Genomic DNA, 12,901 nt, shown 5'->3' on the forward strand with positions numbered 1-12,901 from the left:
TAATCTCTAAGACAAAGACTTTAAAAAGTGAAAGAAAGGCGATCAGCAGCTTTTATATCTCAAAGAAAACAAAAAAATATCAAGGATATCAATTCTTTCAAGTTAAAATAAGCCAAACACTCAACAGTTTTTGTAAGTGTTGAGTGACTGAGATTTATGTTATTTTCAGTCCCCAGAATTACAACTCCACACACCAACTTTTTTACCTGAGTCTAAGGCCTAATTCAATCTGAATTGTGCCTTTTCTCTGCTGCCATGGCTGCTGAGAAATTCACATTGCAATAAAGTGCAAGCTGAAAGACTTTCAGAAGTAAGGAAACACTGTGCACACAGTATTAATTGCCTAGAAAAATAGATAATAATGCAAAACAAGAACAGATACTAATTCTTTCAACTTCAAAAGAGAGTGCATTGTATTGTCTACAGACATAAAAGTTCACTTTTTTGAACGGGAAAGAGCTGTAATGTGAACTGTGCATGCATAGTTACACTGTGGCACTCTGAAGCTTAACATCAGTGCTCTTTAAAAAAGCACATGAAGGTAAAACACCCGATATAACACTTCTAACACTTCACTGCAAATAGATTGTATTCATGGCTGTAAACATTATCTGAGGCCACTGAATGATATGTAATATGGCAAAGTATGATATGGAAAAAGGCAGAAAAAAAAAAATCTTCTCCATCACCGACTCATCTTCATTATCTCTGACTGAGCTCCTGCTTTAAGGCCACAACACACTTCCAGGCTTCAATATACTGGGACAGGTAGATCTGCTCCGGGAAACACTCCTCCACATCTGGGGGAACGTCCAGATCCTTACGCTCCATGTAAGACACCAGTGTGTCTTTCAAGCTTTAAAGAGAAAAAACATCCACTTTTCAGTTTGTGACCTCAGATTGTCACAGACACGCACACACACACATTGTGTGTGTGTGCGTGTCTGTGTTGTGTCATGCACTTCAAAACATTTTTTTTTTTTCAGAGTTGGAATTCTTCTCCCCACCTAACACTAGAATGTATCAATTTACTCATGTTGAGGGTTGGATGGTTGGATTCTAATTTAATGTTGAAAATAATAATAATAAAAAAAAGTAACAGTTATTGACTGACGATGTTATTAACAGAGGCATCATATTTCAACTCCATAATTTACACCACATGATTTGCAGATTTACACCACATCCTTTTGTCTGTAGATGTACGACCAACTTAAACATTTAGAGGTTAAATTCAAATCTGTGAGTATGCAGTTTGACAAACTACAGCAAGCTTGGTCGGTGGAAATGGAAGGACTTTGCCTGCTTTGCCCCCACTCAAAACAAAACCATGCACACACAAACACTTCAAGTGAATGGTTGGTACTATCTCAGCCAACCAATCACTGCTCTTTAAAATTAAAAAAAAAGTATGGAGATGGTTTTTGTCTTTCCCATATGAAAGTGTATAGCATAAGTTAATATGCGTTAATGTATGTTTCTTAATATAACAGTTTTCTTGTCAATGTCAAAACCTTTTCACTTTTCTTTAACTTAAGAAAATTCTTTATCATACTTTTTAAAAGACTTTTTAAGACCGGTATGAGAACAATTCACATAAAAATTGCCATGTCATGGATCTTTGTCTTACCCCCACTCAGGTTTGTAGGTATCAGGTGCGTGAGGGTTCTTGAGAACCAACAGCAGGAACTCGTGCATCTCCAGCAGGAAGGTGTCAGCACTGCTCTTGGAAAAAAACACAGTCAGAAGCCGGCGCTCCTCCTCGCCCAGAGCCTCCTTGTACCTCTCCGAAATTCCCACAAATGGATCCTGATGCACACAAGGAATGCAGAGAAAGAAGATGTTATTACATTTTCAAGTGTATAAATGATGTGGTGGTTCACCTGTATATGTTTCTTAGTTTATTCAGTTATCTAGACATTTATAACTGTCTATATGCCACCCCATAATGATTTGACAATAAAATACAGATTTACTGCTATTCATACAACTTTTCACCTCCTTTGTCCATTTTACAGTAGTATTATGTGTTCCCCTACCCTCTTTAGATGCAGCATGTTTTCTGATTTGAGCGAAGACAGGAGCTGCCACAGGGCCACACAGTGCTTCAGACTGCACATACTCAAGGCCTGTGGGCAAGAGACATGAAATGTTATCTCATGTTATGCAGATAAAAACAATATGCACACACAACATTTTTCAAAAACTGTCCAATCTAGCCACTGTGCTCATGCCAAAGGAGGCAAAGTGCAAGAGGCTAAGATAACCAGTGTGTCTGTGTACACGTTGGCAACAATCTCAGACAGGTTGACCTTGAGGATATGTGGAGCCATCTGGTTTCCCATCTGCAGCACCTCCTCCAGGTAGCAAGCCAGCTGCATGTGGGGCTCTCCTCCGGTCATGGCAAGGAAGCCCAGAGCCACTTCCACTGTGGACAGGGCCTCGCATACCTCACTGTAGGACTGCAGCTCCCCAGCCAGGGTAAACCGGGTCAGAGTCTGAAGAGGCTCCTGTTGGCACACAAACACAGGCCGCATATTACCGTAAGGGAACTTCAACAGCAGCATGCTTCATGTAAGTTAGAATGCAGTGTACAACTGTAATCATTTTTTAATACAGCCCATGACGTATTTACCAACATCACAACTTACTTGCTTGACTTTCCCTTTGACATCCTTGAAAATAATCTCATAGTTCCGGTCATGTCTGTTCACTAGTGTGGGGATGCCCTGTGGTGATGAGACACGGACATGAACAATACATAATCTTAATGATGATACAGTCGATTACTCCGGGTCATATATTGGATATGGTATGTTTCATTTGCTCACATTGAGGGTAATGAGAGGTTTTCCCAGAAGGAAGCGGGTGAGGATCTGCTGCTGGATCTTGGGCAAGTCATACTCATGTAGGGTCTCCTGGCCTCTCTCTATGCTGTACTGACTGTTTGAGAGAACCAGGGGCATAAGGTCCCTCTCCACCTCATATCTGATCACATGCAGGTCAGTCAGATCTGCAGGGCTCACTTTGTAGCTGGGGATAGAAGAAACAGTCAATATATGCTCTGTAGTACTGGGCGTGTAGCTGGTATGTTTTTGTTTTGTGTGTCACTCCCTATGCAGCCATGACTTAAAAATCAAAATGTTTTCCTTCTATCATGTTGTTGGTCTCCAAATCAATCAATCCTTGTGAACTTGTATAAAAAACTAGAATACATCTGAGTTAAGTACAGTCAGTCTAACCCAACTTACTTCTACAAAAGTTAATGACAGTGTGCCTCCTGCCAAACATGTGCAAGTGAGTAAAATGTGACATCAGCGCCCCCACCTGGTCTCCTCTCCGGTGTGTTTCTCCACACAGTAGACCAGGTCATTGTGCAGGGCGATGAGATAGCTGACCAGGGCTGTGGAACACAGGCCAGGGCCTTGTCGCCGTGGTAGAAGCACCTTAAAGTCACTGGTGAAGCTGAGATCCTCCTGGGAGAGCTCATCTGGGATCTTAATCTCTCCTGAATGACAACATTTTACATTAGTGTGGGGTTTGCATAGGTCAGTCTATAATGTGATAAATGTGATGTGGGATTTGTATTTGTATTTACCATTGTTAGCCAAAGACACCCTGAGCTGATTCCATGTTGTCAGGAATATTTTGATGAATTTCTCATACCAGGCTCTCAGTGAAACTAGATGGAAATGCAGAAACAAAGTATTTAATCCAAAAGAGTACAGAATTCAGCTCCATAATACATTTACTATGTGAGGCGTTTTACATAATCAGGGGTTCTCAACCCATGTATGGAGGAGATTTTAAGAAACATTTTTGGTCACATTGTAACAAAACTGATGAAAAAATGTAAAATGTTCTGAACAAGCACTAATTATTGACAGTTTGGACCTTGGTGGCATTTTACATATGGGATCATGCCACTGAGAAAATTTAAGAACAAGCTGTTCAGATAATAAGCTATTTCCAGTACCAGATTTCTGACTGTTGAGGAACTCCGCAATGGTGCCATAGCTCAGGTCAGAGACATTTTGAAACTTTTTAACCAGATCTCTCTGGAGTGCCAGGATGTCAGGAAGGAACTTCACCAAGCGCAGCTCTGCCTCCTGATAGAAATAACAGCCACTAATTAGATCAATCATCAGTCTCTCTTAGTATGTAAGTAGCAGCGATGACAGAGCTTAGCCTAGTAGAATAGACTACAAATAGCTCTCTAAAAGACTGTCACAGACAAGGCACAGTGTGCGCCAAAATATGCCTAGGACACATTCATTTACAATATATTCTTAAAAAACTGCCCTGAGAAGGAAGACTGTTATGACTCATTAAGAGATGGTGGCAATCTTTGTTTCATCACCTATTTCTTACCCTATGCAAAAACTTCCACAGCACAGGCAGGATGTCTTTGCCATCATGCTGCTCTAAAATGTGGGTGAGACTCAGCAGAGACACTTTCTCTCTGCAACTCCACACAGCTGAGCCATGAATCAGAGAGTCTTTGGGAAGAGAGGCCAAGAACAGACAAGGATCCCCAGATATGAGCTTGATGATGGGGTTGGCAGAGACACGAGAGTCAGTCCGGATATATGTGTTCACTTCCTTTAGTCGCCTGTCCAATTGCTGAGGAGGAGACGATGACAGGGGAAAATAAATTGTAACTCTTTCAAATAGGAACAATCAGAGGTGGAACAAATACACAGCACGATGATTTTACCTTCAGCTGAGGTGTGATGATGGTGTTGCTTATGCTCAGCTCCCATCCATTTCTGGCCTCTTTGGTGGAGAGCAGATTGTCATATGGAATAGGCCCTGTGAGGAAAAACAAAACATATTGTGTTCAAAAAGTAGAACTTGAGGTACTGTGGACCTTAGGGTGCTCAAAAATGTTGGCACGGACAGACAAAATGTAACTGAGGCAGCTGGCCTCAGCGAAAAAGCTGTACATTGATAACAGCATATGAAGCACATTTAAAGAAAGGACATAGTCCCTTCTGTAACTTCCCAAACTTGTTATTAACAAAAGAAATGTACTGATTCATCAATGCAACTTCAATAATTTTAAGTGTCTGAAGTAAAGGTTTCATTTCATCACCCTGGACCATTTGTAAAGCTATGAAAAAACTGTGCCAGACAAACTGCCCAGCTTTTAGAAACTTCCACATCCTAATACCATACCATTTAATGTAATATAATTAACGCTTCCCCACTGAACATAAACTACAAAGGGATATTCTGCTTTGAAGTCTGTAACTGAATTTGTTCCTTACACTGTTGGGGCTGGTGGACTTCCAGGAGGCTGCTGATGAGCAGGTGAACAGCGTTGACCGTGTCATCTGTCCCCTTGCCCAGCGACCTGGTCAGATGATCCATGTCCTTTAGCAGGTGAGCAAACAGGAATGCTCCAGGGTCAGTGACCGGAGGCTTGATTATGGTGCTGATGGGCTAGAAACAAAGATACTGCAGATCAGTGACTCATCCTGGCCATCTATTTGGTGTTAATACCAGAATATCAGTATGTTGGCATTGCTGCAAAGGTCGGGCATTTCTACGGATACTTCAAGCAGTTGAAACTGATTTGCTCAATCTCAATGTCTGCCCTTACGCACCCACACACTTTGGTGCACATTCCCGATGAGTCTGTGAGGGTTCAGGCCGTCCCACTGGGAAACTGGAATTTACATTAGGGAATCCCCAACAATCCATCTTGTTGTGATGTTAAACCGGGATGACTGGGACTGGAAGTCCCGATATAGTCATAGTTATATGGATTACGAAATGTGTAGTGTTTCAGTCCAAAAATGTTTTTTTTTGAGAAAATCGGTAGTATAGTATTCCTTCTTCAGTAATTTTGATGCCAGTAAAATTCTTACTAAGTGATATTATCTGATTTCCTCCCAGTGTTATTTTTCTGGTTATTACTCACTCTATAAACATGACTTGATGCCACTTGAAGAAATTGGGGTAACACAATTATTAAATCAAAACAGACATTCAATCAGCTTCACAGAATATCTTCAAAAACATAAGTAGAATTTTAATGCCTATAAATTAACGTCTGATTGTCCTGCATTTGAACCAATACTTTCAGGCTTATTGAGATTTTATCGAGGAGTTGACTTAACACGATTATGTTAGAGGGAATAAGTTACAAGGATAGAAACAAAGTACTAATAATTACATTGGAAAGGAACAGCTGCTGTTGTCTTAAAAGTAAAGTGATTTCACAGTGTGCTGCCCCACGTTCCTCATATTTACGCCCCTTTAATCCCTTACACTCTCACACACTCAGGCGTTTGAGCTGATTATGCAGGTGACATCACTTAAGGTCTGAGAGGGCTCAGTGCTCAGGACTTAGGGCGGACATTGAGATTGGGAAACTGACCCTCTGCTATATTCCTATTTGCCTATTTTGTCATAAGAACAAGCTACCTGTGCATTGCTGCTGACCCCAATCAACATGGCCATGTGGGTGAGCATGCGGACAATGTTAAAGGCTACAGGAGAAATGTTCTTTGTGTCCAGCATGTCTGGATTGTCCCTGCGGCTGGGGTCACCAAGGATGTGACCTGACTGAGTGCGGTCACCCCTGTGGGAAGGCAGCAAAACAATTAAATACAAATTAACTTAGTTCTATGTTCCAGTTTTCTTTCTGAATTAGTGATTTAAATAGCCACTTACTGCAGCTGTACAGCATGAAATCCTTGGACAGGTCTGTGGTTGTCTCCACCGATCACAGCACCACAATCCAAACAACGGCTTCTTTCCATGGGCTGGCCACACTAGAGAAAAAAAAAAAAGAAAAAAAAAAAAAAAAAGAAAACAGTTGCGAATTTAAAAAGGATAAACTATGTAGATAGTTATCCAATAGTATTAAGTCACTTTCACAGCAGCTGTGTTTAGTCCAGTTGAATCTAACGGAGGTGCGTTATGCCCGTGGTGCGGTTCATTCAGTCAGTGAGAACACCCTATTGCTTTTATTTGAGCTGTCTGAAAGCCAGCTGAACCAAATTTTAAAAAGTAACAATGTATCAAACAACTTGTTAGTCGGGACGATGTAAACAGACTACTGGCAGACTCATTGTGAACTAGACTAAATGTTACATACCTCGCCAATGGTGCAGGGATGACCATTTGGACAATCTACGGGAAGTGTAAAAAAAAAAAATTGATTATGAAAACTGCATTCTACCTCTGATTGAAACACTTAAATTTGAAAGCTTGTCTGTTACTTACGGTACCACTGCAAATGTCCCAGAGCTTGCTGAGCCACAGCTAACATGTCCTCTGGCATGGTGGGCAAGAAGGCTCTCTGCACCAACAAAAGTAAAAAAGTTCAATTTAGTGAAGTGAAGGTGGGGCCGAGCTGCCAACACTGAAAGTCAATGACAATTAACCTACCTGCATGTTGGCGGGTGCCAGTGCCAGTTGCTGCAGGGGAGCTAGGATCCCCTGGTTTCCACAAAGCAAAACAGCAGCCAGATGAACAGCTAGCTCCACTATCACACACTGGGCATCAGAGGCCCCAGGATGAACAGTCAGTGGCCCCAGCTGGTTGGTCACTAAGGCTGTGGCGAAGGCCTTCAGCTCTGGCCTGGCAAGGACCCTGGAAGCCTGGATGTATGCCATGAAGGCTTGCAACTGCTGTAGTGGAAAAGATGGATAAAAAAAACAGTACAATAAATTAGTAGAATCAACACTGTGTAGGGGATTCTACAGTTTCTAATTGTCCACCTGCCAGCCATCATTGGGGAAATAACTTCATTGACAGTTGCATTCATTCATTCACTGACAAAACAAGTGTTATTACAAATACTGGCGATTGAAGATATGTAAATTGGTGGTTTGAACAAAGGTACAAACCATTTTGGTCACAAGATGTTGCTCTGCCTCAGACTGCAGCAGAGAAACACTGGTATCTACCTCTCTCACTCAAGAAAACATTAAAGATGAAAACCTTCAAGACTGAAAGCCCTTTTGCAGTAGTTTCTCTTTTCTGGTTGTTTTTGAAAAACACGTGAAGAAATAGGTAGCATCCGTCAAAGCTCTGGTTTGTCCTCACTAAATTTAAAACCCTTTTTGCTTGGAAGAGAATAGGATCTTCTTTTTGAGGCAGGTTTGGCGAGATTATGGTGGTGCATACCTGAAATCTATTGCCCTCACCTGCCTAAAAGGGCCAAACTGAAGGATTAGACTGCCACAAACATGCTTGTGTTAACATTTTACAGATTATATGAGATTATATGAGATTAGGTAGTGGAGTAAGGATCTACCTCAGGCTTGGGATGGAAGTTAGCATTGGCTGCTCTGTGGAGAGTGGTGACTTCTCTGAACAGTGCCAAGAGAAGGTAAACTGTTGTCCTCTGTGGCAAGCACTTACGACCCTACAGACAGAGAACAAATAAGAGCTTGTAAACTGAAAACAGGATTCCCAAATTAGCATGCACAATAACAAAAAGTATGACACAAATGCGATGTCATGTGATCTGACATTAGCCAATGAGTTATAAAGAAAAAAGTGGCACAACATTACCTCGCAAGTCTCATCCAGTCCAACCACTTTGCCCTCTATCACTGCCTTTGCGACAGCATCTCTGATAGTTTTGTAGTCTTCTCCACACACAAGATACTGGTCTATGGGGCTGCCTTCTTCATTCTTGAGGTAACACGTTATCAAAGTGTAGGTGATAAAATCAAAACAGATTGATACATGCAAGTATTACACAGTAACAGTGCTTTTCCTTCATATGAACACTCTGAGAACAAAAATGTGGATAAGAGTACCTGTTGCAGAACTTCTTCAGGGAAAAGCCAGTGCACATCTTTCACTTTGAGGAGTTTATGGACAAACTCTACTCCATGCAGGCTGCAGATCTTGCGGATCAGGTAGACACGATACCAGTTATTCCCACTGTGCCTACACAACTCCACCACACTTGTGAAGAAGGCTGTCAATCCATTTTGCCCGCCCTGCTGAGCTCCTGGAACAGCAATGACAGAAAATGAAGTCTCTGTCAAATGAAATCACTGATTTGGTTTGATATTTTTCGATAAAAAAGACTTACTGAAATTAGTGTGATAATATGTTGACTATTAAAGAAGTGTTAGCTGTGAAAAATGCATACAGTATTTGATTAGGATTACATACCTGCACCAGTCAGTTTTTCCACAAGCAGGCTAGCAGCCATATCCAAGTCCATACGCACCCTGGCCACCTGCTGCAGATACTCTACAGTGGCTCTGTTTGCAGAAACAGCATCTGATTGCAGGTAATCAGTCAGGAAGGCCGTTTCATCCTGAAGACAAGCCTGCTGCTCTGCTGCAGTTCGAAACTGCAACCTCTCAAACATGGAATCCTACATTTATAAAAGAGTGGCAAACAGAAATTCATACTATGGAAACAGGCTGAATGATTATGCAAGATCCTACAATGTAAATATGTGACTGGCATATTTGAATTTTAAGCTGGAACATTTAACTGAATAATGCAAAGGCACTACTCAAAATGCTAAGTTTGCATCCATGCATACCTCCAGACAGTTAATGTACAATGAGTAAAGTTCAGTTTTGTCAGTCTCCTCCAAGATGTTGGTCTGCTCAACTGCGGTGAGATGCTGCTGTAGGTACCCTTTAACGTCATCGAAGCTTCAAAAATAAAAGAAAGATTACAGGCACTTGTAAAACTGCTAAAAACATAAATACTGCCAACAAGGAGGCCATCACCAATGTGCAGCCCTAGCTCCTCACCTGTATTTCAGCAGGAGTTTGAGCACTACTGACCGAACCACTGGATTTTTATCCACGGAGTCATCAAATGGAGACAGCACCTTTGTCAGAATTTGGCGATTAACTGCCAAAAAAACACACACACACACACACACACACACACACACACACACACACACCAAAAAAAAAAAAAAAAAAAAAAAAAAAAAAAAACAATTAAGAAGCAACAAACCAACAGCAAAATTTGTATATGCAGAAATGTGTGTGCACATACACAAGTGGACAGGGTTAAGGCTGAATTATGCTTCCGCGTAGGAGGAGCGTACGGAGGTTGTGCGAAGCTTACGGGGGTTGTGCGACCGTTGCAGAGCCTTGCCGCGCGCCTCCCAAAAATTGTAACTACGCGGACCCTACGCAGCCCCACAAGAGCTGTGATTGGTCCGCCGAAGTACATCATTTCCGGCATTTCGTTGCAACCGGCATCACATCCTGTTGTTGTGCCGGCTGGCAGCGCCGTTTTTAAAATAACTGTTGTGTCTCGACTCGTCGGTTGTGTTTGAAAACTTTGGAGAGTGCTGGATCTCGCGGAAGAACGCCTGGCCGAGGAGGTGCGCAAGTACCCGCACCTATACGACTCGTCCTCTCGCCATTACAAAGACGTACAGAAGAGCAGCGACGTTGGTGGGCGGAGAATTGCTCAGCGTGTTTCGCAGAGGTATGTTGGACACACGCGCTGCGTAGGAAATGCGTGCTTCGCACAACCCCCGTACACTCTTCTAACGCTGAAGCATAATTCAGCCTTTAGGAGGCAAACACACCTCTGAGAATGGGGACAGCGCTGGCCTCAACCATGAGGAAGGACAGCAAATGAAGTATGACGGCTGGACAGGGGGGAGAGTTGTCCTTGAAGCACACAGTAGACACCAGCTCAATGAAGAAAGCATTGCACTGCTTCCTGAACCGAGCGTGCTGGATGATGAGCATCCTACACAAAACAACAGTGACAACAAGGTTACACAGGGCTTCCCTCATATTGATCAAAAGACACATTCACACTGGTAATTACAGGGAGTGAAAGCCACAGATATGACATTTACCCTGCATTTTTAATTCAGCTGTAGCTAAAACAGCATACAAAGACTGAATTGGCACCATGCCTGTATGGCATCAATTGAAAAACATCTTAAAATATACTCAACAAAATCTAAAATGACTTAGACTGTTCTGCTTTTCTATCAAAAACAAAAGATCACGGACATAATTTGTTCTATCATTAGGAGTTTTATATCAAAAGATGAGTTTGATGAAAACTGTTGGCATCTAAAAACAACGCATCCTGATGATCTGAACTCTCTCTATGCTAAAAGTCTGGATGTAAATCTGCTGAATTGACATTTGAAATATTTCTCAGCAAGTGTCATCTACTATGATGATGTCTCAAAAATGGTTTTGTTTGTGTTATGTTTGAACACGTATGAGCAGAAACAAGGCCAGTCATTCCAAGCATTCAGTGACAGATTGGATTTGATGCTTGTTTGTTTCCTTTTTTTGTCACTGTTGATTTTTTGTGCGGTGAGCCTCAACAATTCATACCTAACTGATTTTATTTGTATGCAGCCCTTGTTTTACATAGGAAACTGATGGCAAGTATATTGTGGGATTTTGGGTATGAAGACCCAAACCTAAAAAGGGAGTATTGTCAGAACTGTCATATAATACTGTGAGTGTGGACACACTTTTGTTTTCATATTCACCACCTTACTACACATCTTGCAGGAGGCCATCTGTGTCAAGGCTGACTTGATGTGAGCACCACTGTGTGGCATAAATCAGGCCCTACATCCGAAATCAACAGATAATCAAGTATATTTTTGTTTTAGATTTATTTCAGGTTTGTGATGCAGTAAGACATTGTTCAAACCAAGTATATACATTAATAAGCTAAATTTGATAAAATTAGAGACTATAGTGCCAGATCAAAGATAACAGGCTTCCCAAATGAAACGCTGGTAATGATACAGATAATATGTTGTCTACTTAGGGACCTCATAATTGATATATACAAAACACATAGCAAGTTCATCTTTAATCAATCACAATTTTCCTACAGAAAAAAAGAATGCACACATATATGGCATTAATTCCTCTCTTGCATTGGGCTTAATCTGTGTTTTTAACTCAAAGTTCATCAAAGATATGTTTCCTTTTTATTTGATGCATATTTTGATGCAGTGCCCTACCTTATGTCCTCTGAAGGACCCATGTGGAAGTCATCAGGCACTGGCTGCATGCAGAGGGGGCAGTACATCTGACCAGGGGCCAACCACTGTTTGATGCAGGCCACACAGTAGATGTGTTCACATGGCAGGCACAGGGGATCTTGGGGGTCTCCCATACACACAGGACACAGCTGGAGACCAAACCTACATAGATGATATATGGATTAGAGGCTAACATCCACTAAGGAGAGCATGTAACATGGCAGAGGGGATATAGACGAATCTGTACCTGAAGATATGTTCGACGGCTCCATCCTTGCAGGCTTTGAGTACACTGATCACTGCTTCAAATGACTTCTGTGTCTTGAGATCTGAATTCTTCTCCAATACCTGATGTGAGAAGAAAGGTAGCACATGTTATTGTGGATGAAATTTTAAGATTATTAATCCCATAGAAAGAAAATCTTTTATCATCAGACCACACCAACCTGGCTAAGCCTTCGTGTGTGCTCTAAAACTACAGGCGTCAGCTTCTTTTCGACCTCCTCAATGCCCAGCAACATGTGCTCAACAAATAGAGAGAGGGAAAAGATTCGGTTCCATCCAGTCCTAAGCAAAACCACAAAATAATAAGGTCACCATCAAACTAAAAACTAAAGCAGCCGCTAAAAAGATCAGTGTGTACAGGTGTACCACTTCAGCAACAGAATATCTCTGATGAAGGTTGACTTACTGGACTCGACAGACCATTGCCTTGCTCCTCTCTCCGTAGCGCCTCACGCTGTCTTCGGAGCAGATCAGCTCAATGGCAACCTGGAGTTTTTTGACTTGTCTGAGCCAAGCTTGTCTGTTGGCATCGGTGTCCAGGACCCGGGGCTCTAGGTACTCCACACATGCTAAACCAGCATACACATCTAAAACCTTGGAGACAGAGGAATATGATCACTACACCTTCA

General features: G+C 41.8%; 1 protein-coding gene across 1 annotated transcript in view; it reads right to left on the minus strand.

The window, feature by feature from the left end:
- Positions 1-702: 702 nt before the first annotated feature.
- The window catches only part of LOC115363079 (E3 ubiquitin-protein ligase rnf213-alpha-like), a 37,826-nt gene continuing 25,627 nt past the window's right edge, over positions 703-12,901 (minus strand). Inside the window, exons 40-67 of the mRNA XM_030057153.1 lie at positions 12,679-12,866; positions 12,434-12,554; positions 12,235-12,335; positions 11,967-12,149; positions 10,545-10,711; positions 9,748-9,850; positions 9,531-9,645; positions 9,149-9,356; positions 8,785-8,981; positions 8,534-8,656; positions 8,274-8,384; positions 7,402-7,644; positions 7,237-7,312; positions 7,109-7,143; positions 6,682-6,782; positions 6,433-6,589; positions 5,271-5,445; positions 4,718-4,812; positions 4,372-4,623; positions 3,977-4,109; positions 3,599-3,682; positions 3,328-3,508; positions 2,832-3,033; positions 2,652-2,729; positions 2,313-2,510; positions 2,040-2,129; positions 1,631-1,809; positions 703-856 (exon numbers count right to left, since the gene is read on the minus strand). Coding sequence (XP_029913013.1) covers positions 703-856; positions 1,631-1,809; positions 2,040-2,129; positions 2,313-2,510; positions 2,652-2,729; positions 2,832-3,033; positions 3,328-3,508; positions 3,599-3,682; positions 3,977-4,109; positions 4,372-4,623; positions 4,718-4,812; positions 5,271-5,445; positions 6,433-6,589; positions 6,682-6,782; positions 7,109-7,143; positions 7,237-7,312; positions 7,402-7,644; positions 8,274-8,384; positions 8,534-8,656; positions 8,785-8,981; positions 9,149-9,356; positions 9,531-9,645; positions 9,748-9,850; positions 10,545-10,711; positions 11,967-12,149; positions 12,235-12,335; positions 12,434-12,554; positions 12,679-12,866 — 4,050 coding nt within the window. The remainder of the gene's footprint in view (positions 857-1,630; positions 1,810-2,039; positions 2,130-2,312; positions 2,511-2,651; positions 2,730-2,831; positions 3,034-3,327; positions 3,509-3,598; positions 3,683-3,976; positions 4,110-4,371; positions 4,624-4,717; positions 4,813-5,270; positions 5,446-6,432; positions 6,590-6,681; positions 6,783-7,108; positions 7,144-7,236; positions 7,313-7,401; positions 7,645-8,273; positions 8,385-8,533; positions 8,657-8,784; positions 8,982-9,148; positions 9,357-9,530; positions 9,646-9,747; positions 9,851-10,544; positions 10,712-11,966; positions 12,150-12,234; positions 12,336-12,433; positions 12,555-12,678; positions 12,867-12,901) is intronic.

The sequence above is a fragment of the Myripristis murdjan genome, chromosome 8 (genome assembly GCF_902150065.1).
Source record: "Myripristis murdjan chromosome 8, fMyrMur1.1, whole genome shotgun sequence".
Taxonomy (NCBI): domain Eukaryota; kingdom Metazoa; phylum Chordata; class Actinopteri; order Holocentriformes; family Holocentridae; genus Myripristis; species Myripristis murdjan.